Source organism: Pyrgilauda ruficollis, unplaced genomic scaffold (assembly GCF_017590135.1).
Source record: "Pyrgilauda ruficollis isolate IOZ18807 unplaced genomic scaffold, ASM1759013v1 scaffold57, whole genome shotgun sequence".
Lineage (NCBI taxonomy): Eukaryota > Metazoa > Chordata > Aves > Passeriformes > Passeridae > Pyrgilauda > Pyrgilauda ruficollis.
In genome coordinates, this window is record NW_024527377.1 from 2,112,038 (window position 1) to 2,135,443 (window position 23,406).

Here is a 23,406-nt window from a genome sequence, read left to right on the forward strand (position 1 = left end):
TGTAACAAACCCGCAACTAGAAGTGGGTAGAAACATCAAGACCTGTTTCAAAGACGTTGACACCCATACCCTCACCCTTGGAAAGACATGAGCACACATCCTTCCTTTCAGTGCCACGGTCTGTTTGACAAATTGGTGTTTGGTCACAGGCTGGACTCGATGATCGCAGAGGTCTTTTCCAACTTAAGTGATTGTGTGACTCTGAGGGCTAGTGAGGGGGAACCGACCGCCCCCTGCTCTGCAGGCGAGGACCAGGAGCACACCCCATCCATTTGGGGCTATCGGCGGCCACTCCTGACCCCAAACCCACACCTCGGCCCCCCCATTTTACCGCGGGCCGAGGGCGGCGGGCGCGAAATGGCGCCGCCGTCACGTGCCCGCCGCCCGCGGCCTCGCCCGGCGCCTGCGCTGGGGCGGCGGGGCCGCGGCTCCGCCCTCGGCGTGTCCCGGGCGCTGCGGGCTGAGCGCGGTGCTGGCCCTGCTCTGCCCCTGCTCGGCGCCTCGGCCCGGCCTCACGCTGCGAGGGAGCCGCGCACCGGCGGCGGTGAGCGGCGGCGCGGCCGCGGGGACCGGCCCTTGCGCGGTGGCCGGGGGGGGAGGCGGGTGGGGGACAGGCCGCGGGGGCGGCCCGGGTTGCGGAGACAGACGGACTGACTGACTGACGGACGGACAGACAGACAGACAGGCGCACTCCGCGCCTGGAGACTTAAATTCTCCCTGAGCGCCAAACCTCGTGAGGGGCTCGGTGTGCGGTGCGCTGGGTTTGTGCCATCCCCGGAGCTCTCACCGAGCTGCGGCAGCGCCGTGCCTGGGAGCTGATTTTCCCATGTAAAGAGCTTCAGTGGCTTGTTAAAGTCGGCTAGGAAGGTCTCAAGAAAACCTGTGGAAGTAGTGATTGTTTTTCATTCCTGCCGTGGGCGTGTAGGTGAGCCCTCCAGAGGGCTTTTCTTAAGAGCTTCAGATGTGTCGTTGAGTAAAACGAGGGGTCTTGGGCGTTGGGCACAGGGGGCTGGCTTCCTTCTGAAAAGAATGCATCACTAGAAGTCCACTAGCTAAATTTCACCACCAAAATAGTACTAAATGTGGCAATGCATTTGTATTTTTTCAGTTAAAATTAATGCAAGCATTAAGATGTTCAGCTGAATATGGTTATTTTTAGAACTCTGAGGGTTTGTCATAAACGTACTAAAAATGTGGTAAATCCCTTGAGTCAGAGGCTCAGTTTTGAGAAAAATAAGGATTGAGTAAAAAAATGAAATAATCCTCTTCAGAAGCAAAAATGCCACCCATTAAAAGTCTGATATGCCCTAGATGAAGAAAAAGCTTAATCTCTGAGCTCATCATCCTGAAGGACTGGATCTTCTGAGAATTAGGCTTAAAATGTGTTTTTTACCTATGTTTTGCACCGTACGCAGTGGTTGAATTTGTGGTGGCAGCAGTTTTCCAGGGCTGCCTGCCCTGTGCTGCTCGTGTTCCCCAGGCAGACTGAATCCCGAGTTCCCTAACGCGGTGAGGGGGTGGCCTCGGGTGCTGTCACTGAACTGCGATTTCTTTAAAGACACTGTGATTAATGGGACCGGTATTTCAGCCGTGTAAGGCAGGTCCGTAAACATTAATTTCCAGGTGTTAGAAAGTTAAAGCTTAATTATAAAGATGCTGACTTTATCCCAGAAGATTTCCAAGCTTGGTTATTTGGAAGGGTTTTTATTTTTCAGGAACTCGTTTTTTGCTGCATTTATGTTTGGTTGCTACTGTTTCTACTAGAAACCTGATTTTAGAGTGTTTTATTAATTCCTGTTGAGTCCTGGTGTTAAGAACTGGAAGGGAAATCGAGAAATCTAAGGAAGCAGTGACTTTTTTGTGGCTTGAATCTGTGATATGCTTGGTTACAGTAATGAAACCTTTTTTTGAACTGATGTAGCCTGGGATTTAGTGAACAGCTACTGAAGGCTTGTTTAACAGAGCCACTGCTGACCACTTTTCAAATCCCCCACCAAGCCCCCATGCCACCGGAGAGGTCTTAATGTCTTAATTTTAGCAGAAGTTTACAGTTCTTTTGGCAGGATAAGTTGCAGAAACAGTTAATTACCTTGATTTTTTCTGAATCCTGTTGGCTTTAGTGCAATTTGAGGTAGTTTGAGTAGGATAACGTGTAGCTGTCAACATACTGGATCACAGGTAGAGCTGTATGGGGGGCGTGCCCCAAATTTTGCTACTTTGCTTGTACAATTGAGGATATGAATAGATTTGGTGAACCTCAGCAGTTCTCAAAGTGTTTCATTTCAGTTACTGTGTTGGTGCTGTTTATCTTTGATAATCATTTGGATAGCTACCTTAGATAACAATTCTCTGTTGTTTGCGTAACAAGCTTGTATTTGATTGCATCTCTGATAACTAATATTTTATTATATATATTTCTGCTTACATAAGCTAACATTTACATTGCTTTGGATGGTTCTTTTGGCCTTAGACACTCAGATGTACATTGGATGTACACCTGATTGTTTTTATTGCTAATAGTCACTTCCAGTAACTTTTTTAAAAAATGTATTATCTGAAATTCTGCTAGTTCGTATCTGCAGTGTAAAAGTATGAACTTCCTTCTCTTCTGAGGGGTCTTGGGGACAGGTCTGTTCAAGAGAAGCTCTCTTCCCCAGGGGTACTCTTGGTTATTTGGCTTTTACAGGTCCCATCTCTGTGAAATTCAGAAGCCTGCTGAGCATTGTAGGTAGTCTTAATTGACTATATATATTGATACAATTATTACTACAAAAGGATATTACTGTCCTTTCCTTGATTTTCAGATGTCGGTTTGCTGTTAGTAATTACTTTTGGCTGTGGCCACGTGAGAGGTGTTGGGGAGAATACTGAAATCCTGAGTTCAGAACAGGTGGAAGGGTACTCATCCCCCCACCCCCATGATGGGGTGTGTAAAAACAATGTAAAGCTTATCACAACAAAGATTTCAGGCTTTTGTTGTGTTTTTATAAAAGAAATTTCTTTGTGATGTTCCTGGGGGTAAAGCTTTGAATGATTACTTGTGATGGAAGACTGAAACATAAACGTTTCTGTAATGTCATATTAAAAGAAAATAACGTGGAGGGAGGCAAGGGACTTTTGATCTGAGCCCCTTGATGAGTGCCTTGTGATCCGCCTTCCCAGGTGGCCCGGGCTGTCACCTGCACGCCGGAGCTCATAAACAGGGAGGCGGCTGCGGGCTGGCTGCTCTGTTGTTGTGGGAGCGGCTCCTGCCGTGTGACTGCAGCCAGGCCTGGGCCGCCGCACGTTCGTGGTGGGGAGCTGAGCCATGTGGCCTCTGTGTGTTCATCACACAGCCCATTAGACAGCCTTGCCACGGAAGGGAAGGAGGCAGGAAAAAACATTTGGGTGTTTTTTTTTTCTTTTGTTTTTCATGACTCTTAGATTACTTTAGTAATCTACGGTGTTGTTTACCAAGATTCACTAGTAGTGATAATGATAATGCAAATACTGAATAACTTGTTGTTTACATTGTACTGTTGACCACTAAATGTAAATGCAGTTGCAACATTTGTTTCTCATCACTTTTGTACTTAATCTGACCTCATGTTTCTTTCAGTGATAATATTTGCATTGTGGGATAAGCTACCTTGTGTTAAGATGATCCCCTCAAGCTCCTTTACAAAAGCAAAAAAATTTATAAATTGATGTCAATGTATTTCCCCATAATTTTTGCATTGGATGTAATATGATTTTTTTTTTTTTCAAAACTAACACATGTTTTTGTGGCATTTTATCTGGGCAGGAGGGGAAAGCAGACAGATGCATGTGAGTGCCCCATGGCTGCAGCTGCCTCAGTTCACTCATTTATTGCCTATTGTAACTTGGAAGCATTCTTTAGGTAAGAAAGTTGCTTCAAAATATGTGGTTTATAAACTTAATACACTTCTCTGTTGAATCTTTAAATTGCATCTCAGTGTTTCATGCTCTCAGTTATAATGTTATTTAAGCATGCTCTTTATATGGGGCATTATAAACCTTTTATCTGTTAGACACTGACAATACTTATGAATATGAGTTCAATGCTGTACAGACTCTGCTCACTTCACAGGAGAGAGAACATGTGATACTTGCAGACTGCAATACAGGGCCACCATAAATGACAGATTTCTTCAGGTGCCGCCCACAAACAGAGTTACTAATGAGTATCAGCTTTCTCTTTATAGACAGGCATGACTACTCAGCTCCAAATTTTCTGTTGTGTGAGCTGAGCAGCAGCAGATTGCAGTACTTGAGTTTGATTTTGTGTGGAAGATGGGGGCTACTTCTCATGTATTCATAAATAATGTATACTACACCTTTGTTAAGCTTGGCATCTGTAAAGCTGATACTAACTAGGTAGTTTTTCTAAAGATTATGATATGATCTGGGAGAATCTAAAGTCTTGTCCAGTTTTTAAAGAAAAATAGAGAAATTCAGCATTGGAATATTTCTATAGATGTTATTACTGGTTGAACACAATACCTGGTAAACAATTCTGTTTCTACAATGTGTCATGATTTAGTGAGGTGGGTGTTGCTGTTATTGTAGCTTTCCATTAAAGCATCTTCAGATAATGTAAAATTGGTAACTGGGTGTGGGGGGTTTGGATCTGTTTTCTTATAGTGCACTGAGATACTCTTATACTAAGACACAGGATAGTTTTTTCATTAGTATGTGGGAGGATATTTGTACATTATTGATATATTTTTTTCCAGATACAGTTTAATTAGCCAAAATTGTTTGTTTACTGTCAAGATTATCATGGTGCAGTAAGCATACTTTTGGAGTAAAAGTGAGTAAATGTAAAGTCAAGAGTCTTTAAATGTCAAAATATTAGAGGTCCTGTCTTTAAGTATAACTTTTGATTCACATGGTTTTGTTATAGAGTGGGCTGAAAAAAAACAAAACCATTTGTTATCAGGGTTTGTAGTTTTCTTTGGGTAATACTCAAGAATTCAGAGGTGTATCTGTGTTGCAAGAGTGGTTATGTGACTAAAACTGTCGATAATACAAAAGCTGTTTTTTTGCCAACAATTACACCTTCCCCTTAGTTAAATGATATTTTCCAAATGTTTGGTAAAACTAATGTGCTTGTTACATTCTGTTGCTCTGCTTCCACATCTGCCCTCAGAGCAGTGGGTTCTGTTTGTCTCAGTCTCTGTTCCAGGATTGATGTTAGTCCTTTCTATGGGTTTCCCAGACAGTGCAGAACAGTTTTTCTTTGGTTGGTGCTTCACAGGTCGGTTCGTCTTCTGGGACCCTTCCCTGCCTTCTGGTTAAGGAATCCGTGCACACATACAGGATGACTCAACAGTGGGATGGATGTTCAGATACCAGAAAGGTGCTGGTAACTTGACAGGAATCTCCACATTCTTTGGAGGTAGGGTTGTGTGTGTGTGAGTGTAAACCTCTCATTTGAGTGCTGCCTGGGTTATATCACATGGGAAAGTCATTTAGCCAACTTCAGTTGTGCTTTAAAATATATACTGTTCATAAGGACTTAGAATGAAATAAGGATTCTTATTTTTGCAGTAAATACAGGGGCTTCATGTTTGTTAAAAATGTTACGATGCATAACCAATGGAACCTTTTTCTGGCTTTGCATCCCACACAGAATAATAGGAATTCATTTTGCTAGATATAAAGGACTGTAGTGTAGAATACTAAACATAGACATTCTGGAGACAGCAGTTTCTAAAGGCTGTAGTAACAAGAAAAAATGCTGGCCAAATTCCAGCAGGCAGAGCATAGATGCTGTGTATACCAGCAATACCATGCTGCATCTCTTCCTGCATCTGGAGTGCTGCTTCTGGTCTGTAGCTTGACCTGTGGTTTAGGGAAATGCCCTTTATGGTTGTTCTCAGATGTCAGAGCTTCCTTGTGGGAGCCAAATCAGCACCCATGAAGTTCAAGTAAGATAGGAGAAATTTCTGTTTTTATCCAAAACCTGTCTTTAACCAAGATGTTGCTGATCTGCATGAGAGTAGCAATAGCAAGGAGGAGTGTCTCAAAAAATAGCATGTGTTCAATTTCATTTTTTTTTGTTCTGGAATTCTATTTTAGTAAACAGCCAAGTCTGTAATTCTTTTCACATAGGGAGGAAGAAGAACAAGCAACAGGTATCTTTGACTCAAAAGGTATTTAGCCTTTGCTAAATTTAGCAAGGCTATGATCAACTGTAAGAGAGAGTTTTGTAATGGTTAATTACTACATCCACACTTAATGGTTTGGAATGCCCATTTGTTGTGTGACTTAAAGTAGTCTAAAGTCATAAAACATGGTTGTGGAGATGATAAGTTGATGGTCTAATAGCAAAATGTTTGTTCGTGCTGAGCCTGCATCTTCATTGCATTAGTAACACTATTAGTGTAAGCCATGTGTCTACTCAGGGAAGAAAAACTATTATTTAATGTAATTTAAAGAGTATTGCTGGCTTATCCGTCTGCATATATTGCTGATGGAAATTTAAATAGACTGAGTGAATATGTATAAGAACTGCTAAAATAAATTCCTTGGTGATTGAGATAATTTGTCAGGAGGTCAGGCAGTAGTGAAGCTGGTCGTATGAACAGCCCTTAATAAATTGGCTGCATTTTTTCTTTCCAGCTTCTCAAAGAATGCACATGCTTTCTTTTCATAAAAATGGAGTTTATCAGACACTCATGAGCCAAACAGATCAGGTTTATACACTGGGGAAAATGCCAGGTAAATTTTTGATAGGATAGTATGTATTTTGGCAGCTGTTACTGCAATACACAAATTTGTATTTGTGCAATATACAAATTTTTTTTTCTTCCTTTCCATTTCCCTTCCATAATAAAGATACTATGGAAAATTTTCAGTCCAGAAAAAGCAAGCTGTGGAGGTTGCCATGGAAGTTCGTTCAGTAAAAATAGATAATATGCTCTGTTCTTTCTTGAAAAATGCATTGTTGATTTGAAAATACTTCACACATGTTGGGAAGAGAGAAGGTCTGGATTAACATCTGGTTAGTGGGACATTTGAGAAGGGGCTTCAACCTCTACTAAAATGAAATGGCAAAGCCAGTTGTTGAAAATTGACTGAACAACAGAATTCAGTCTAGAATGGACTTTGTTAGGTTGCACTGCTTCAGCCTGTGAAAGCAGAGCTTTTTTCTTATGCTGCTCTTCTGAGCTCTGGCTCGTGAGGCAGACGTCCCTTGCTGAAGCAGATCTGTGCAGTTTGCTGATTTCCAAGGTCACTGTGCTTTTCCTGCTGAAAAACAGCATGTGAACCTCAGTTACTTTGCCCTGCTTTGATAAGTGGCCTCTGAAGTTTTTTACTGTTAGTTGTACAAACACTTTGCTCTGCTTGGCATTATTTGGAAAAAAAAAAAGCAAACTGAGGAAGGTGGGCAAAACTTTTCATTCTGACTCTTCTGAACATGTCTGTTCCGGGTTTATCTGTGTTTCAAAAAGGAGTTTATGAATTAGGTTTTTTAGTTGATAAACCTTTTTTAGAGATCATGAGTAGATTCCATAGTTTATCAACTGAATTTAAATTTAAACAATCAATTTTCTACTTCTAAATTAAATTGCTTTAAATACTTCTTGATCCCTACAAAATGCTTTATGTACTATGAAATACTACTACATGAAACTACACTTGTTAAATCAACAAGTCCAAGTTCTCCAGATTCAATCCAAGTTGTACAAAATAAAAGGTACTGAGGGAGAAGGTCCTTGACAATATCTGTGCACTGGATATTGACATATGCATATGCTTCTTTTCAAAATATCATGCTGTATTTAAATTTTTTTTAACTTGTTATTGCTTACTGCATTTCCACTGGCCTTTGTCCCTTCCTCCCCTGATCTTCTGTGTTTTTCTAGAGACCTGTTGTACGTGAGACCTTTCAGGAACCTGTGCAGTTTGAATACGTTGGACTGTTACATTCTGAAACTTTCACCATGAAGAGAGCTGGGCAGAAGGTGGTGGCTGGAACTGAAGCTCCTGGAACATCACAGACAAGCAAAAAACAGAAAACTAGTTTATATGGCTCAGGGTTTGGGGAATCTGAGCCGTGCACCTCGATGGACTGGGGCAGCCTTCCACACCACGTGATTCTGCGTGTTTTCCAGTTCCTGACTTTAGTGGATCGAGCCAGGGCATCTTCTGTTTGTCGAAGGTGGAATGAAGTTTTTCACATCCCAGATCTCTGGAGGAGATTTGAATTTGAACTTAGCCAGCCAGCCACTTCTTATTTAAAGTCTACACATCCCGATCTCATTCAGCAGATTATCAAGAGGCACGCTGACCATCTGCAGTACGTCAGCTTCAAGGTAAGCTGTGGATGAGCTGTGGGTCAGTGGCACGTCACTGAGCACGAGGGATGCAGCTGTTCTGTGTCAGCTGCCTTAAGGGTTGTACCTGGCAAGTCTTATGTTTAAAAATGCAACTACTGCGACATTTTATTTGCACATGTGCAGACAGTTTCATACAATTTTGTATACTCTAACCTCTGCAGAGTATAGAAATAGTGAGTGTGGTGCAAAACAGAGGTGGAAGGTGAGGCAAAATAAGAGATTTGTTCGAAGTTATTCTTCAGGCTTATGAATTTTGAATGAGTTCATTATTTAAGATGCAAAGGTGTTGTCCATGTAGATAAAATTAATTCATTTGCTGGAGCAAGGACATTGTCAAGTCTTTTTTTGGGCTCTAAAAATTGGCATTTTTAAAAAATGCATACATATCACTGTGTATTGTAGCACCAGTACTGTTACAGTATTGCAGTAGCATGAGGTTATTTGAAGACAAGACTTAGATTTAAGGTATGTGTTCATACTGGAATTACCCAGCAGTCACACTCAGGAAAATTTTCTAATAGGAACTTCCCTGAACTCTTTCTGGTCTTGAAATTTTCAGTCGATGTTGCTCTTTGTGCCTGTGGTGATTGCAGTCAGGAGCTGAGTAGATGTAGAACCTGCAGTCTTGGGTGTCCATGATGATTTCTAAATAATATTGCAGAATGACTTCACTGTTTTTAAATTGCTTTTATAGGTTGATAGTAGTACTGAGTCAGCAGAAGCAGCCTGTGACATCCTTTCTCAGTTGGTGAACTGTTCTATCAAGACACTGGGTTTGATCTCTACAGCAAAACCAAGCTTCATGAATGTCTCTAAGGTAAACTTCTACAAATTGTAACTAACATATTTTAATTCATTCTTAAACCACTTTAGCTTTCTTAATGTTCTCTTCGTAAGTTGATGGTAATTTTCATGAAACAATCTCTAGTTACTTTGAAGTAACAGAAGAATTACTTACTGGAAAATAAAGTCCATTTCTGTTTTTCTACAGAAAAACTCCAGATACTTTAGGCTCATCACTGTGTCCTGTTATCCCTGTAGTTATCAATGTATTGATACATTGTATACATGTATTGATAGTGAAATGATAAGTCAGAGTAGATAAATATTGAGTGTAAGGTTAATTTTGTCACATGCAGCAGCATGTTTGTAAACAAAGGTCCCCTCTGTTTATGTTGAAATAATCCTTTGTTACCTGAAAAAGAGGATCCATGGGAAGTGTTTATTTTTATACTTTCTGCCTGTATAGAATGTGAGGTCAAAGCCCTGAAGTTTTGCTCATCTTTTCATAAGAATTTTTTCCCCCTTTCAATTTCTCTAAATAGGCTCATTTTGCATCAGCACTGACAGTAGTTTTTGTGAACTCCAAGTCATTATCATCAATCAAGATAGATGACACACCCCTTGATGATCCTTCCTTGAAGGTTCTTGTTGCTAACAACAGTGATACTCTAAAGCTACTAAAAATGAGCAGCTGTCCTCATGTTTCACCTGCTGGTGAGTACTGAATGTATGTGAAAAATGGAGTCGTAAAGTATCATAATTGACTTAGTCTTGAGTTTGGACAGTTGGAAGGTGAAGAAGAAGTTGGTTCTTAGTGAATGAGTTGGATTGATGCAGGTGGAGGTGCTACTTACTTGACTGCATCTTCTGGAATCCTGGGGATATTTTTTCATTTTCTCCAGCTGCTTTGCTACCTCTGATGATAGGCCTTGAGGAGGAAAAGCCTTCAAAATTAGTGCAAGCCTTTCAGACATGCTCGAAGGATGTGATGTTCATTGCTTTACCATGTGAGGGTAACCTAATGGCTCTTTAATATGTGTGCAGATTTTTAAACATAACTAACCGGTGTTCTGTGGGAACACCACAGAATCCCTGATCCATGAATCAGCTACTGCTTGGTGGGATAAAGGAGATTATAACAGCTGTCAGTAATTGTTTTGCAGGGTGCTGAGAGTGTGTACACATTTCAGAAACCAGTGGTGTGTTAGATTGTGTTTCTGGCTTCCAGAGTGCCCTCATGTGTCCAGATCTGGGACTGGTGACTTCCTCATTGGTTGGTGAAGGACTCACTCCCTTCGAAATACACCCTTGCTGAAAGTTCAGAGGGCTTCAGGGTCCCGTCTCACTTTCCTTTCTCCTGAAACCTTAGTGCTGGGGAAAGGCAGTCTGGGTCTGGTCTGTTCGTGTATTCTTATCTGGAGTTCACAAAAGATGACTTAATCTGTGTTCTTCATATTCCAGCAGATTAGGAGGAGTTAACATTACTTAGGTCTTAATTCACAGAAGGTTGTAGATGTTAAACTGGGTGGTGGTGACTTAAATAGTTGAAAGGTGGAGGAATGAGTATTAGGGAAGGGAATGGCAGCAACTTCAGCTGAATCTGACTTGATTTCAGTCGCTTCTTCAAAGCTGAGCAAATTCTGCATAGGGAGGGGCAAAGAGTAGATACACAGATCCAAGATGAATGTGACTTGTGTCTTTTACTATGAAGTGTTAATGGCCAGAACTCTGTAAAAGGTTGTGGATACCTAGAATTTGGGAATTTCGTGGGATTTGGATATAAGCATGAAAACTCAAGCCAACATTACAGAGAACAGCTGTGCTTTTATTGGCTTTTCATTTTAGAGAGTAAATTTTTTTGTTCCTCAGGTATTCTTTGTGTGGCTGATCAGTGTCATGGACTTAAGGAGCTGGCTTTGAACTACTACATATTAAGTGACGAACTGCTGCTGGCTCTTTCAAGTGAAAAACATGTTGATCTCGAACACCTTCGCATTGACGTCGTGAGTGAAAATCCCGGACAAGTTCAATTTCACACCATTAAAAAACAAAGCTGGGATGCTCTTGTTAAACACTCCCCCAAAGTCAACATTGTGATGTATTTCTTCTTGTATGAAGATGAATTTGATGCTTTCTTCAGAGAGGAAACACCTGTCACACACCTGTACTTTGGTCGTGCAGTGAGCAAGGCCATGCTGGGTCGCATTGGCATGAACTGCCCCAGGCTGATCGAGCTGGTGGTGTGCGCCAATGGCCTTCAGCCTTTGGATGATGAACTGATCCAGATTGCTGAGCGCTGTAAGAACTTAACGGCCATGGGGCTGGGGGAGTGTGAAGTCACCTGCAGAGGTTTTATTGAATTTGTAAAGATGTGTGGGGGCAGGCTTACTCAGCTTTCCATCATGGAGGAGGTGCTGATTCCAGACAGTGATTACAGCTTAGATCGGCTTCATCTGGAAGTCTCCAAACACCTTGGAAGGATGTGGTTTCCTGATATGATGCCGACGTGGTAAATCCTTTCTGTCGATAAAATGGTGGGATTGGGGTGTTGCTTTCTATGCAAATAAAAAATTTAAAAATCAAATGTGAAAATTTTCTTCCAGATTTGAGTTTTTCTTCCTTGAGAAAACCTCTATTAGACTAACAGCAAAACACTCTAAAATATTAATTATGTATTGAAATAGAAAATAGTTTTAAGTGTACTTAACGGTTCTGAAAGTATGTGTGTGGTTTACAGGTGCTTCAAACTTCAGTGAATTTGGGCTTCTCTAAGCTTCAGTTTAAACATTCCATTTACTTTAAAGTGGATTTGGGTTTTTGGGTTTTTTTTTAATGTCTTCGTTTACTCTTTCAGGTCTAGTCAAAAGAGAAACTATTTTCTTTTAGGAAATCTATCTGTGGAAAGCTGGATAGAACTTTGAGTACAGTATTATTTATCATGAATGTTTTACATAGCTATTTTTTAAATAATTCATGTTTTAATTGTAAAAGCTTGTATATTAAAATACACTATCCCAGGTTAATCAGATATAATCTAGCTTAAATTCATGGCAGTCTAAAAAAATGTTAATAAGCTTATGCTTACAAAAATTTTTCCAGCTTTAAATTGCACTTTAAGTAATTTTGTCAGATTACAGAAACTAGGGAATGTATTGTACAGTATGTTGTTTTTGTCTTATGCGTTAAAAGGATAAGAAAGAGATTTTGTTAAAATTACTGATTATAAGTTTGGTTCTAGATTGATTACTTGAGTGAGTCATAAAGCACTTTGGAAACTGTCAGGACAATAAGGAATAGCTTTGGATTTGGGCTCAAGTCTTTGTAATCAAAGACTAATGTCTGAATGCTGTTCCATGCTTTCATTGCTAAGAAATAAGGATTTCATAAATGTAGCTAGTAAGAAGGAAAGATGAAATGCAGTACAATTGTCTTTGATCCATTTCTATTTGGAATCAAGAATTTGCAGCCCTTAAAATTGTCACTTACAGGACTAAAAGGACTGTAGTAATCTCATCTGTTTCTTCCACAGCTTTGTGTAAGCCTGATTTCTAGAGAAAGGCTTGCTGAAAGTAATCCTGAAATATTTATTTCAGGACTGTTTAATACTTGTTGCTATTAATTGCTTTTTGAGACAGATTGTATTATATTTATTTTCTTAAAAAGGGAAAGGCATGGTGAGTTGATGTAAATTAGAGGATGTATTTTTGTGTTAACATTTTGCACACTGTAAACTTAAATGCATTGTATATAAATTTTTGCTGTAATGATTTTAGTGCCACACTTGTTGCATCTTCCTGTTGATAATGAGAAGTCTACAAGAATTTGCTGGTGGTGGTTGTCACTGTCGTGGCTTAACCCTGGCTGTCAGCTGAGCCCCTCACAGCCAGAGGAACGGGGGAGAGAATCAGAAGGTAAAAGTGAGAAAACTAATGGCTGGACATCAAGAGTTTAATAGTAAAGCCAGAGCCACATGGGCAGGCACCCCCCAAAAAGGGAATCCATTCACCACTTCCCTCAGCCATGTCCAGGAAAGCAGGGCTCCATCACCCATAAACACCCCCCTTCCGGCACCTTCCCCCAGCTTTATATGCTGAGCCTGATGTCATACAGTATGGAATGTCCCTGGGGTCAGCTGGGCTCAGCTGTCCTGTCCCTGTCACCTCCCAGGCCGTGCACCCTCAGCCTGCTGGGGCACTATAAAGCAGAGCAGGGCTGGGCTCTGTAGGCACTGCTCAGCTACAGCAAAAACATCCCCATGTTACCAGTGCTGTTTCCAGCACAAATCCACAGCTCCATTCCAGCTCCTCTGAAGCAAATGGACTACCCCAGATAGAACCAATGCATTTACAGCAGAGAATAAATTAGTTTCTTTCCCACTTCCACAAAACAGCAGCTAAAGGATTAAACCACACTTTTCTTGGACACACTTGTTCCCAGATGGAAGCCCAAGGATTCAAGGTAACACACAGACCTGAGTCAGTAATGCTTCATTGCTTGTTGCACAGTTAAGCATTTATCTGACTGGTTAGTAGAGGCTGTGAGCTGAGCACTTCCATAATCCAGGGGATTACAATTTAAACACAAAACTGAAATATTTCCAAACAGTATTTGGTTCAAGATGTGTGGTTTGCTTCAAATGGAAATGTAATAAAGTGGTTTAATCCATGCACTAGACTCATCCATCTGTTGCACTCTGTCCTCTTGGGGTTCTCTTGTGCTAGAAGCAGTGTATGTGACAAGCCTTAGGAGAGACTGGAGAATGGCAAATTAGTCATTATCATTTCATGTTTGTGCCTGGAACCTGATTTCTGACATGCAGACTGTAAAATGGACTGTGGACAAATGGACTTGTGAGTTGTTGGGAAGTCCTGGAGTGCTCCCTCTAGCCAACAGAAGAGTGTTAGTGTATTTAGAAACACTGGTGACAGAGTTACACTTCAGGGGGAAGTTCTTAAAAGGCTGCTTTGAATATTTTCCTTCTCTCAGTCCCTGTCACAAAGGCAGTGTTTCTGTGAAGCCACAAATCACAGAATCACTGAGGTTGGAGAAGACCTTTAAGGTAATTGAATGTGGCTGTTTAATGTCAGCTTGCTCCAGCTCCAAGCTTCCAGTTAAATAGGCCTGTATTGATGAATGTTGGGGTTTTTGATGCACTGATTTTCTAGAGCATTTGTTCTTCTCCCTGATCTGAACAAGTGAGGCCAGCTGGTGCTTGGGGGAGAAGCTAACAGGAATGCATCTTTCCTGCCACAGGAGGGAGTGAGCACTTTGCATTTTAGCTGATTTTTCAGACTTTGAGCAAGCTTATAGCTGGTCATTGCTAATTTCCTGATTCTCTGGTAAATGCAAATTCCAACAAAAACTCCAATCTTTTTTTGTTTTTTGAGTCCCTGTTGCCATCCAACAGACACTGCTTGTGTAAGGCTCAAAGTATTGGATAAGTGATAGTAAAAACTGTTGTACATGGGAACAAAAACAATTTTTGGATGCTGAGATAGATTTATTTCGAATTTACTGCGTTTCCATTTCAATCTCTTTGCCCTTTCCCCCTTTCAAGATTGCTCGTAGGGTCCGAGTGGTCGCAGTTCTCAATGTGAATATGAGATGTGATCCCAGGAAATACTCTTTGCATTGGCAACATTCTCCCAAGGACTTGTCCCTTGGAAATTGCACCATTGTATCTTATGGGATGGATACAGAGTAGTTTTACACAGAACTCTGGTGAAAAAACAAGACAGAAAACCTCAATGACTGATGAAACATTTGTTCTTCTGTACTATATTTCAGAAATAGTAACAATGTCTGTCTTGTCCTTTCCACTGAGACAGCAATAGTGGAAATTCCAAAATAGCAGAAATACTGTGGTCATGAAAATTAGGTAGTGGTTGGAGTCATTGACTTGGTAGAAGAGGGAAGGCAAGGAGAAGGTGGGAATTTGTGCCATAGGAAAGGGAAAAGCTTGAAGACATTCTGCAGAACTCAGTTGTTTGCATTGTAGCAGGAGCAAAAAGTTCTGAATGTAAGTGGATAGAAGAAAATATGGCTAAACTAACTGGCTAACTGCAAGATAATGCATCCTTTATGAGCTCAAGACAAATAAATGTTAAATGACAGCTATTTACCTGGTCCCCTGATTTGGACTCCATCATCAATGGCATTTCCATTGTGGAAGAATTTAATAGGCCCAGAGAGCTGGCCAGAGAAGGGAGCGTACACGGTGGCTCCGTCAGCACAGATGACATCCACTGCCCGGTGCTTCCCTTTGCCACTGCGTCTGAAAACAAGCACATCTTTACAGAAACCTCTGCTCAGGCCCAGCGCTGCAGAGAGAGGTTAGGCAGCGCATGGTGAGATCTGGAAAGGGGTTTTAAGACAGAAACAGTGTCAGCAAACTGGCTGAAGGATCTGCAAAGGTGTGGGTGAGGTAGTGTCATGTAAGGGTAGATGACCTGCTGGAGAAAAATGCCTTTTTTCCAGGTCTTTATTAAATAAAGACCATAGAGTCTAATAAAACCATAGAGTCACAGAAAGTTTGGTTGTGTGAAGGACATCAAGTCCAACCCTCCACTTGAGTCAGGAGTGCTCCCAGCACTAGGTCCGGTCAGGCATGGCTTAGTCTGATAGAAAGCTCCAAGCAGAGAGGTGTCATGAACAATGTGGGCAGCCTACAAGTTTCTCAAGTCCAATCCAAGCCTTCAAAGCTGTAATTTTTATGTGACTCAAACAAAGTTCAATTCTTACTTCAATGGAAATCCAGCAAAACCCCATGTGTTCCAATTATTATATTACCTTGGAGCTCCATAGTATCCACAGCCATACTTATCGCAGCCTCTTATCTCATTGGTAGGGTTCCCAGAGCACACTGCAGCCCAGCGCCCGTCCTGTTGTGGCAACGGTGGAACATCTTTGAAACACAGGAACACAGCACATCAAAGTTAACCTCTAGATTCTTTTATCACTTGCATATTTGCAACTACTATGATTTACAGTTAGTTAACATGCTGACATTACATCCCATGCTTCTAGTTGGATATTTCTCCATAAAATTTGTAATCCTTTAGGAAATGTAAATGGAATGTAGACCTAAGTGGGATGGAAATATTTCTAGATTAGGGTTATTTCATAGAAGAAAATGCTTTAAACACAAAAATTCAAAAAGTGTATCACTGGTCCTGGAGTGCAAATCTACTCGTGTTCTGAGTTACATTTTCTGCTGTTAAAGGTTTTTTTACCAGGTGTAAGCAGATGAGTAGGATCAGAGTGGTCGCAGTTCTCAACGTGGATATGAGAAATAATGCCAGGATATACTTTCTGCATTGGCAGCATTTTCCCCAGTCGTTGCCCTCTGCGGATTTGGCCGTGGTAGCGGATGGGGTGAATGCAGACGAGCTTCACACAGTAATCTGGGAGAGACGGGAGAGGAAGCGGGGTCAGGAAACATCAGCTGCAATTCTCCTGGGCTGAGCAAGCAGCATTCCCTGCCAGCCTCTTACTGAGGCTGTTAGGATGAAGCAGAAATGTAGTCAAGGTACCAACAATGGTGAAATCAAAATTACTATATTTGCCAGGGCAAAAAGGAAAAAAGGGTGTTGGAAAATAGAGACAGGAAAACATCCTCTCAGCAAAACTGAGGATGTATTTCTGGTGCTTTATTTTTACTGTTTCCTATTTTTTGATTTGGGGTTGTTATTTTCCTGCTACCTGTTTTTCAACTCCTTTCTTCCCTCCTCTCCAAGAAAAGCATAGGAAAAGACTACATCCTGCTGGTGCTGTCTTTCAATATTTCAACGTACTAGAGAGGATGTAAGATTAATCAACACTGTGCTTGGATTGAAAAACCACAGAAACCTTGCTCAAGTAAATGAAGTGATTTCTTGTGCACATCTCACAGCACACCTGCTGTTAATTACTTGCCTGATCCCTTGATTTGGACTCCATCATCAATGGCATTTCCATTGTGGAAGAAGCGGATGGGTCCCGAGAGCTGCCCGCTGAAGGGAGCGTACACCGTGGCTCCGTCAGAGCAGATGACGTCCACACCCGCATGCTTTTCTTTGCCACTGTGCCTGGAGGCAGAAATACAAAATTAGGGACATCTCTCAAGGTTAATGTTATGTTTCAATTGGTCACTTAAGGCAGGGTGGTAGCTGAAGCTTGTCTAACAAAAATTTTTTACCTGCAATGAAATTGAACAGAAGTAGCAGGTTTGAAGCATCTTTTTTGTTGTTGTTGTTGCAAATTGTTCACATTACTCTGACCTTCTTCAGAGTGGGATGAAATTTCAAATTTAAGCTTATTTTTTATTTTCCCAAGTTCATGGGGTATTTCAAGCTGTTAGAGAAAAGTGCCATTTTATCCCCAAAAAAATCTGTGCCATGTAAAACAGAATCTTGGCTGGCATTTTCTCACTTAGAAATTTGAATTTGGAAACTGCATGATGAACGTGGACACTTTTAGAGCCTGAGGAGAGGAGATGACAAGAAAATGTGGGAGTCATTCTACATATAAAAGCATTTTTTCAGAGAAATATAACCTGTTGTGGTATGAGGTCCCTGCTTAAAGACAGTGATGCTGACAGATTTTGTGTAATTGAATCTACTCGGCTTCCTGTAAGCAGTTGCTGAGTGTTGGTTAAATTTCTGGAGTATAAACAAGGGTAAATGACACAAATCCTTGAAATACTTCCATTTCCTTTACTCTGTGATTCATGTATCAATCCTGCTCCTTCTCCCCTGCATCTGTTGTCAGCAGCGTATCACTGTGCTTCTGTAAACGGCCAAGGAATATCCCAAAAATCAGCAAGAGGTCCTGCAGACAGCAGTATTCTCTCCTTCTGAGTGTCGGCCCTGTGTAACTGCAGTCTTTCTCGTGCCTGCACATTTAATTTAGGAAGCGAGGTGACCCTGGTGGCCAGGCAGCTGTGTTACCTGTCAGCGCCGAAATTCCCGCAGCCGTATCTGTCGCAGCCGCGGATCCGGTTGGTGGGATTCCCGCTGCAGATCTGTGCCCAGTGCTTGTGCTGCTGTTGGGGCGGGTGTGCATCCAGCTGCTTGGTGAAAACTTCACATGGAAGAGAGGAAAAACAGGAAAAAAATCAGCCATGATCTTTGTCCAGTGCAACAGAAGCCCTTCAGGTACAAAACAGGGTGTTTAAAGGGAAAGACATGAGCCCTGAGGAGTTTGTCATTTCAGAAACTGTAGGTAAAAGGACATTATACAACCTGCTGTATAGACTTGATCTATTTTTTCCTGATGTCTTGCTTTAAGGTATGACCAAAAAGAAAGCAAAGCTATAGACAAAGATGTTTAAAAATAGTTTGTGAAATAAACTGTTTTTACTTTCTAATGGTGCTGGGTTGATGGTTGGACTTGATTATCTTAGAGGTCTTTTCAAACCATAATGATTTTATGATTCTTTCTGAAAGCTCCAACTACTTCAATATGTATCTCTTATTGCACACCTAATTCCATATTTTATAATAGTCATAACTGTCCACATTACCATCATTCCTCATAAAACTAGAGGGAAAAAAAACCTCAGCATTATTTACGTTCAAGTGAATTTCAATAATTCATTATTGTCTGCCTAAAGCCAGAGAAGCCCAGCTGCATGACAGCAATCTCAACTCACCAGTGGACACCAAGCTGACCAGAGTGACCAGACTGAGGGCTGGCATTGTGGGGCCGTGTCACCCGTGTTCTTTGATCCAGTCAAAGGCATTGAACAGCTGCTGCCTGAGGTATTTATGCACTTTTGAAAGCACAAGTCTGTTGTCTTGGCCAATCAGTCTCAAGCAAAGTATTACAGCTCCAGGCAGGTGGTGTTGCCATATTGGGCACTGTGGTGGTCTGCAAGCTCTGACAGTTGTTAAAGCTGGTTGGGAAAGATGGATAGAATAATTGGGCTCTTAACAGTAAGAGGTGGAAATGACCCCACATTCCAGGAAACTCTGGTTGAGCTGTTTCTTAACACCTTTTCTTCCCCTTCCTAGAGTAAGGTCATATTTAGGCCAAAAATGGTAGGAGCCAGAAATGTGGTTCAGAGGACTGAGCTGGAGGAAAAAGGTGGCCAAAGCTCCAGAGTGGATGTCACCAATTTGTCCTTTGCTGCTCATTTCTCCCTGGGTGTTTGTGCCCACCAGAGCTTTTGACTGAGAACACAAGAAGTGTTTGGCTTTAATGACTATTCACTTATGCAAAGAAAAACAGATGCTTTTGCATTGAAACATTTCTTTTTTCTGGTTCAGCTGAAATGGTCATTTATTTCACTTAAACCCATGAAGTCTGTTCGCTGAAACCCTGGGTTTTTAACAGTGTAATACTTATTAAAACATCTTCAAGAACTGAAACAACAGCTGCAAACCCACGTTGCAGGGGCAAAACTGACCTGGAGTTAAATAATTCTAGGTTTTAAAGTGATGCCTTCAGTGCCTTCTTGGTTTCAGCTATTGTACTATAAATAATAAACTAATTGTACTTTGTGTCTCTGGTAATCCTTCAGAAAAGCCACAGATTTTCTTCACAGACATGTCTTGGATAATATGAAATTTAAATGGCTCATGGTGCTTTCACATAAATTATTTGATATTTCAAGTTACAGAAACCTCTGGAAATCCCACAGATTTTATTCAGAGAAGAAACAGATATGTCTCTGCCCAACCTCAAGTTTGCAAAAGCATCTGTACATTGTGTTTTCTGAAAACCTCCATGGAACAAGCAGTTGGAGACAAATTTTTCACTTGCGTTTCCAAGCTTTTCTTTACAGCCAATATTTAATCCCCAAACAATCTTTTAGCCCTCCCTGGGGTTATGACAAGTGGTTCGGCTGGTTTTATCCCTGCTGCTTTCTTCTCCATGCTGCCAGGAAGAGCTGCTGGTTTCCACACTCTTAACCACCAAACAGATATTTATGTAAAAGTTATGTCCCTTCAGTCCAGTTTGGATGAGGCTTTTGGTTGTAATTTGCTTCATATAAAGGAGTCTTGGCTGCTAAATGACACCATGTGCTGGTAAGGGCTCTCTGTGGGTATTCAGGTTTGGGAATGCTGCTTATCCCTGAACTGAAAGATGGGTGGCTTGGTATGATCCTTGCCAGAAACAACATTCATTGCTTATTCTCCTTCATTTGACACAAGCTCTCTGCAAACCCTCTCAGCTCTCCTTAACAGCAGGAGTCAGCAGGGGAGGTGGTATGGGTGGCACTTTCAATGAGGTTTTCATAGCAGAGAGGTTGTAAAGTGTTTCTGAGCTTGGCTAGCTCTGTACTGGCTGCTGGAAGCTTTTCCCCTTCTGCAATCAAAACCATTTAAAAATAAAGATTTTTTTCAGGGGATGCCTGGCCAACCCCAGTTGAGGGGTTTCCAGTGGGATTTCTGCAATAATGATCTCTCTCAACTAGATTTTATTTCTGATTTATTTCAGTTTGCAGTGGGAGAGTTTTAAATACCTCATTAGATAACTTTAGCCTGGGGCAGACCTGCCTTGAAAAACTACTGATTTTTATAGACTCCCGTGAACTCACATGCTCCAAATTTTACCAGGGAAAGAATTGCAGCACTCCAATCTGCTCTACAAAGTCTTGTGAAGGAAAGGCTTAGTGTAAAGGCAGCCAAGCTGGTAGGTACAGGCAGGGGAGGTGTTATGGGTGCACAGACACTGAAGAAGGTTTTCCTTGACTCCTGTTTTGCAGTCTGGTGCTTTGTAAAATGGCTCTAAGCTGCTTGCTCTTTGCAATTTTTTTTCCCATCTCCTGTGTGCAGGGCTAACTCCAAATTGCTCATAACTGTGCACATTTATTCTCATTTCTTCTCTGTAAGAGATCCTAACAGCATTGTATCTTGCTCTGGTCTTTCAAAAACACGTCAAAATGCCATTGCTACTGCAATATATCCAACGCACTTGTGGTAAAGTACTCTTAATAAAATAGCTTTCAAGTGAAGGATGATGCATTTGGGATGTCTCAGTGCCTTCCCCATCTTCCCTGGGTGAGCTGGCAGGTGCAGACCTCTCACCTGGAGCATGAGGAAGCTCAGAACCGAAGTTGGAGGGATTCTTGGGTTAATTTATGCTAATTTAGCAGTTGGTAGGTGCAGTTGTGAAAGACATGAATTTGCCATGTAGCACCCAGTAACAGAAGGATATGGAACAACCCCTGGCATTGCACAGTCCTGGGAGCTGCAGTTGCACCATTTCCTTCCCTGTGGTGGCAAGCAGGCATGAAGATGGAGGGTTAAATTGGGAAATGCTGATTCCCTTCTTTTGCACGGGGTGTGAGGTCCCCATTTTTCCCCTTTAGTGTCAGTAGTAACTTAAGTGGCTGTGTAAGGAAACCCTTCAAGGTCTTCTGATGGACTAAGCAATTGCTCAGCAGGCAAATGGGAGTGTTTGGGCTGATATCACTGAATCACAGAATAATGGACTGGTCTGGGTTGGAAGGGAACTCAAAAACCATCTTGTTCCAACTTCCCTGCCATGTACAGAGACTCCTTCCACTGTCCCAGGTCGCTCCAAGCCCCATCCATCCTGGGAACACTTCCAGGGATCCAGGGGCAGCCACAGCTTCTCTGGGCAGCCTGTGCCAGGGCCTGCCCACCCTCACAGGGAAGAATTCCTTCCCAATATCCCATCTAACCCTGCCCTCTGGCAGTGGAAGCCGTCTCCTTTGCCCTGCCACTCCAGGCCCTTGTTTAAATTCCCTCTCCAGCTCTCTTGGAGTCCCTTTAGGAAGAGGCTCTGAGCTCTCCCTGGAGCCTTCTCTTCTCCAGGTGAGCACCCCAGCTCTCCAGCCCAGCTCCAGAGCAGAGGGGCTCCAGCCCTCAGAGCATCTCCATGGCCTCCTCTGGTCTTGCTCCAGCAGTCCACATCCTTCTGGTGTTGAGAACCCCAACAGGCAGAGAAGGAGTCAAACCTGATGCTGTCCTGAAGAAATCCCTCCTTTGCTGTTCAGCCTTTCCAAGGTACCCTGATTCTGCTGTGTAAATGATGTCATATTTCAGGAGTGTAAACTGCCAGTTACCAGGGCTTTTGGGTGGTACCTGCCACCAATGTGTCCATAAACCTTGCAAATATTAGACTAGTCCCCCTTCACTTATTAATTATCTTAAAATATTAAGAAAAGTAATAATTGAATTATTAATTAGTATAATATCTTAATAAAGTTGCATAATTAATAATTACATTAATAAATTAAAGTTGCATTAATTAATATAATCTCTTAATAAATAAAGTTGCATAGTAGAAGAATGAAATAAGATTTTTGGAGGAAAAAAACCCAGAAAACTGAGATATGCCTGGGCAATGATAGCAGTGCCTTTGGGCAGAAACATCAGCAAAGCCAGGGCCAAACTGAGCCTAAGCAAATCTACCCCCACACCAAACCCCGTGGTTTCCTTCCAGCCATGCTTGCCCACAAATGGGGGCTGGTTTCTCCATTGTTTCCTTTACACAGTGGGATGCAACCAACGTCCAAAACCTGATAAAGTCCTTCCTCTTTGCTACCTCTGAAGGGCTGTTCCCCAGTGAACTGGATAAATGAGTGCTGAGCATTTTATTTCTTGGTCTTTTTACAGTCTCACAGCTGTAGGCTTGCCAGGTTTGTTGGCAGGTGATTGAAAAGGTAAATTCTCTTCCTATATCTTACCTTTGGCTTGGTCCCTCTTGGCTAGCCAAATGTTTCACGTGGTAACAAGTCAGTGCTGAACTCACCTCCCAGCTGAGCTGTGGACAATAAGTTATTAAAAATCCCTAAAAGCTGTTTCTCTGAAAAATGAATCATATTGTATGATTCATTTTTCAGAGAAAATATGAAAATATGAAAAATGAATCTATAATTCTATGATTATAAATAGAATAATATTCTATTATTCTATTTATTATCATTATAAAATGAAATATATTTCAAAAATGACTGTAGAAGAATTTACCCCTGCCACTTGCAGCGCAGGCTTTTGTGGTGAAAATCCGGTGGGCACAATGTAAAACAAATTGCACTGGCTAATAATTCCAGCTTCTGATCGTTGAAATGGGAGGAATTTTGCCCAGGGATCAGCTAAGCCCCGTGCACACGCGGAGGCTGCAGTTCTGGTGCAGTATCAGCAGGTTGTGCTCGCTGACCAGCAAAGGACAGGGCTAAGCAGCTCTCGGGCTGTGGCAGATGCATCCTGCCTTTTTGCCAAGTATGAGCTGAAGACAAAGCTGAAGTTGTGCACAATTCTGCACAATTCTACTTGAAGGCTCCATCTCAAATTTATTTGCCCTCATTAACAAACATACCTCA

The 23,406-nt window shown here is 41.7% G+C and overlaps 2 protein-coding genes across 3 annotated transcripts; one reads left to right on the forward strand and one right to left on the reverse strand.

Moving 5' to 3' along the window:
* Positions 1-404: 404 nt before the first annotated feature.
* Positions 405-13,794, forward strand: LOC121361400 (F-box/LRR-repeat protein 3-like). 2 transcript variants are annotated; one of them, XM_041482061.1, is made up of 8 exons: positions 405-544; positions 3,785-3,880; positions 4,737-4,813; positions 5,261-5,401; positions 7,875-8,324; positions 9,043-9,165; positions 9,674-9,845; positions 11,001-13,794. In XM_041482061.1, the coding sequence occupies exons 5-8, from the start codon at positions 7,953-7,955 to the stop codon at positions 11,642-11,644; spliced, it is 1,311 nt and encodes a 436-aa protein (XP_041337995.1). In that variant the 5' UTR covers positions 405-544; positions 3,785-3,880; positions 4,737-4,813; positions 5,261-5,401; positions 7,875-7,952; the 3' UTR covers positions 11,645-13,794. The 2 variants fall into 2 exon arrangements, with proteins under 2 accessions (XP_041337995.1, XP_041337994.1); XM_041482060.1 differs by lacking the exon at positions 4,737-4,813.
* Positions 13,795-14,658: 864 nt separating this feature from the next.
* Positions 14,659-18,808, reverse strand: LECT2 (leukocyte cell derived chemotaxin 2). Its single transcript, XM_041482082.1, has 7 exons — positions 18,763-18,808; positions 18,059-18,191; positions 17,046-17,197; positions 16,364-16,534; positions 15,921-16,035; positions 15,254-15,405; positions 14,659-14,849 (listed from the first exon to the last, which is right to left on the reverse strand). The coding sequence occupies exons 1-7, from the start codon at positions 18,806-18,808 to the stop codon at positions 14,659-14,661; spliced, it is 960 nt and encodes a 319-aa protein (XP_041338016.1).
* Positions 18,809-23,406: the final 4,598 nt, after the last annotated feature.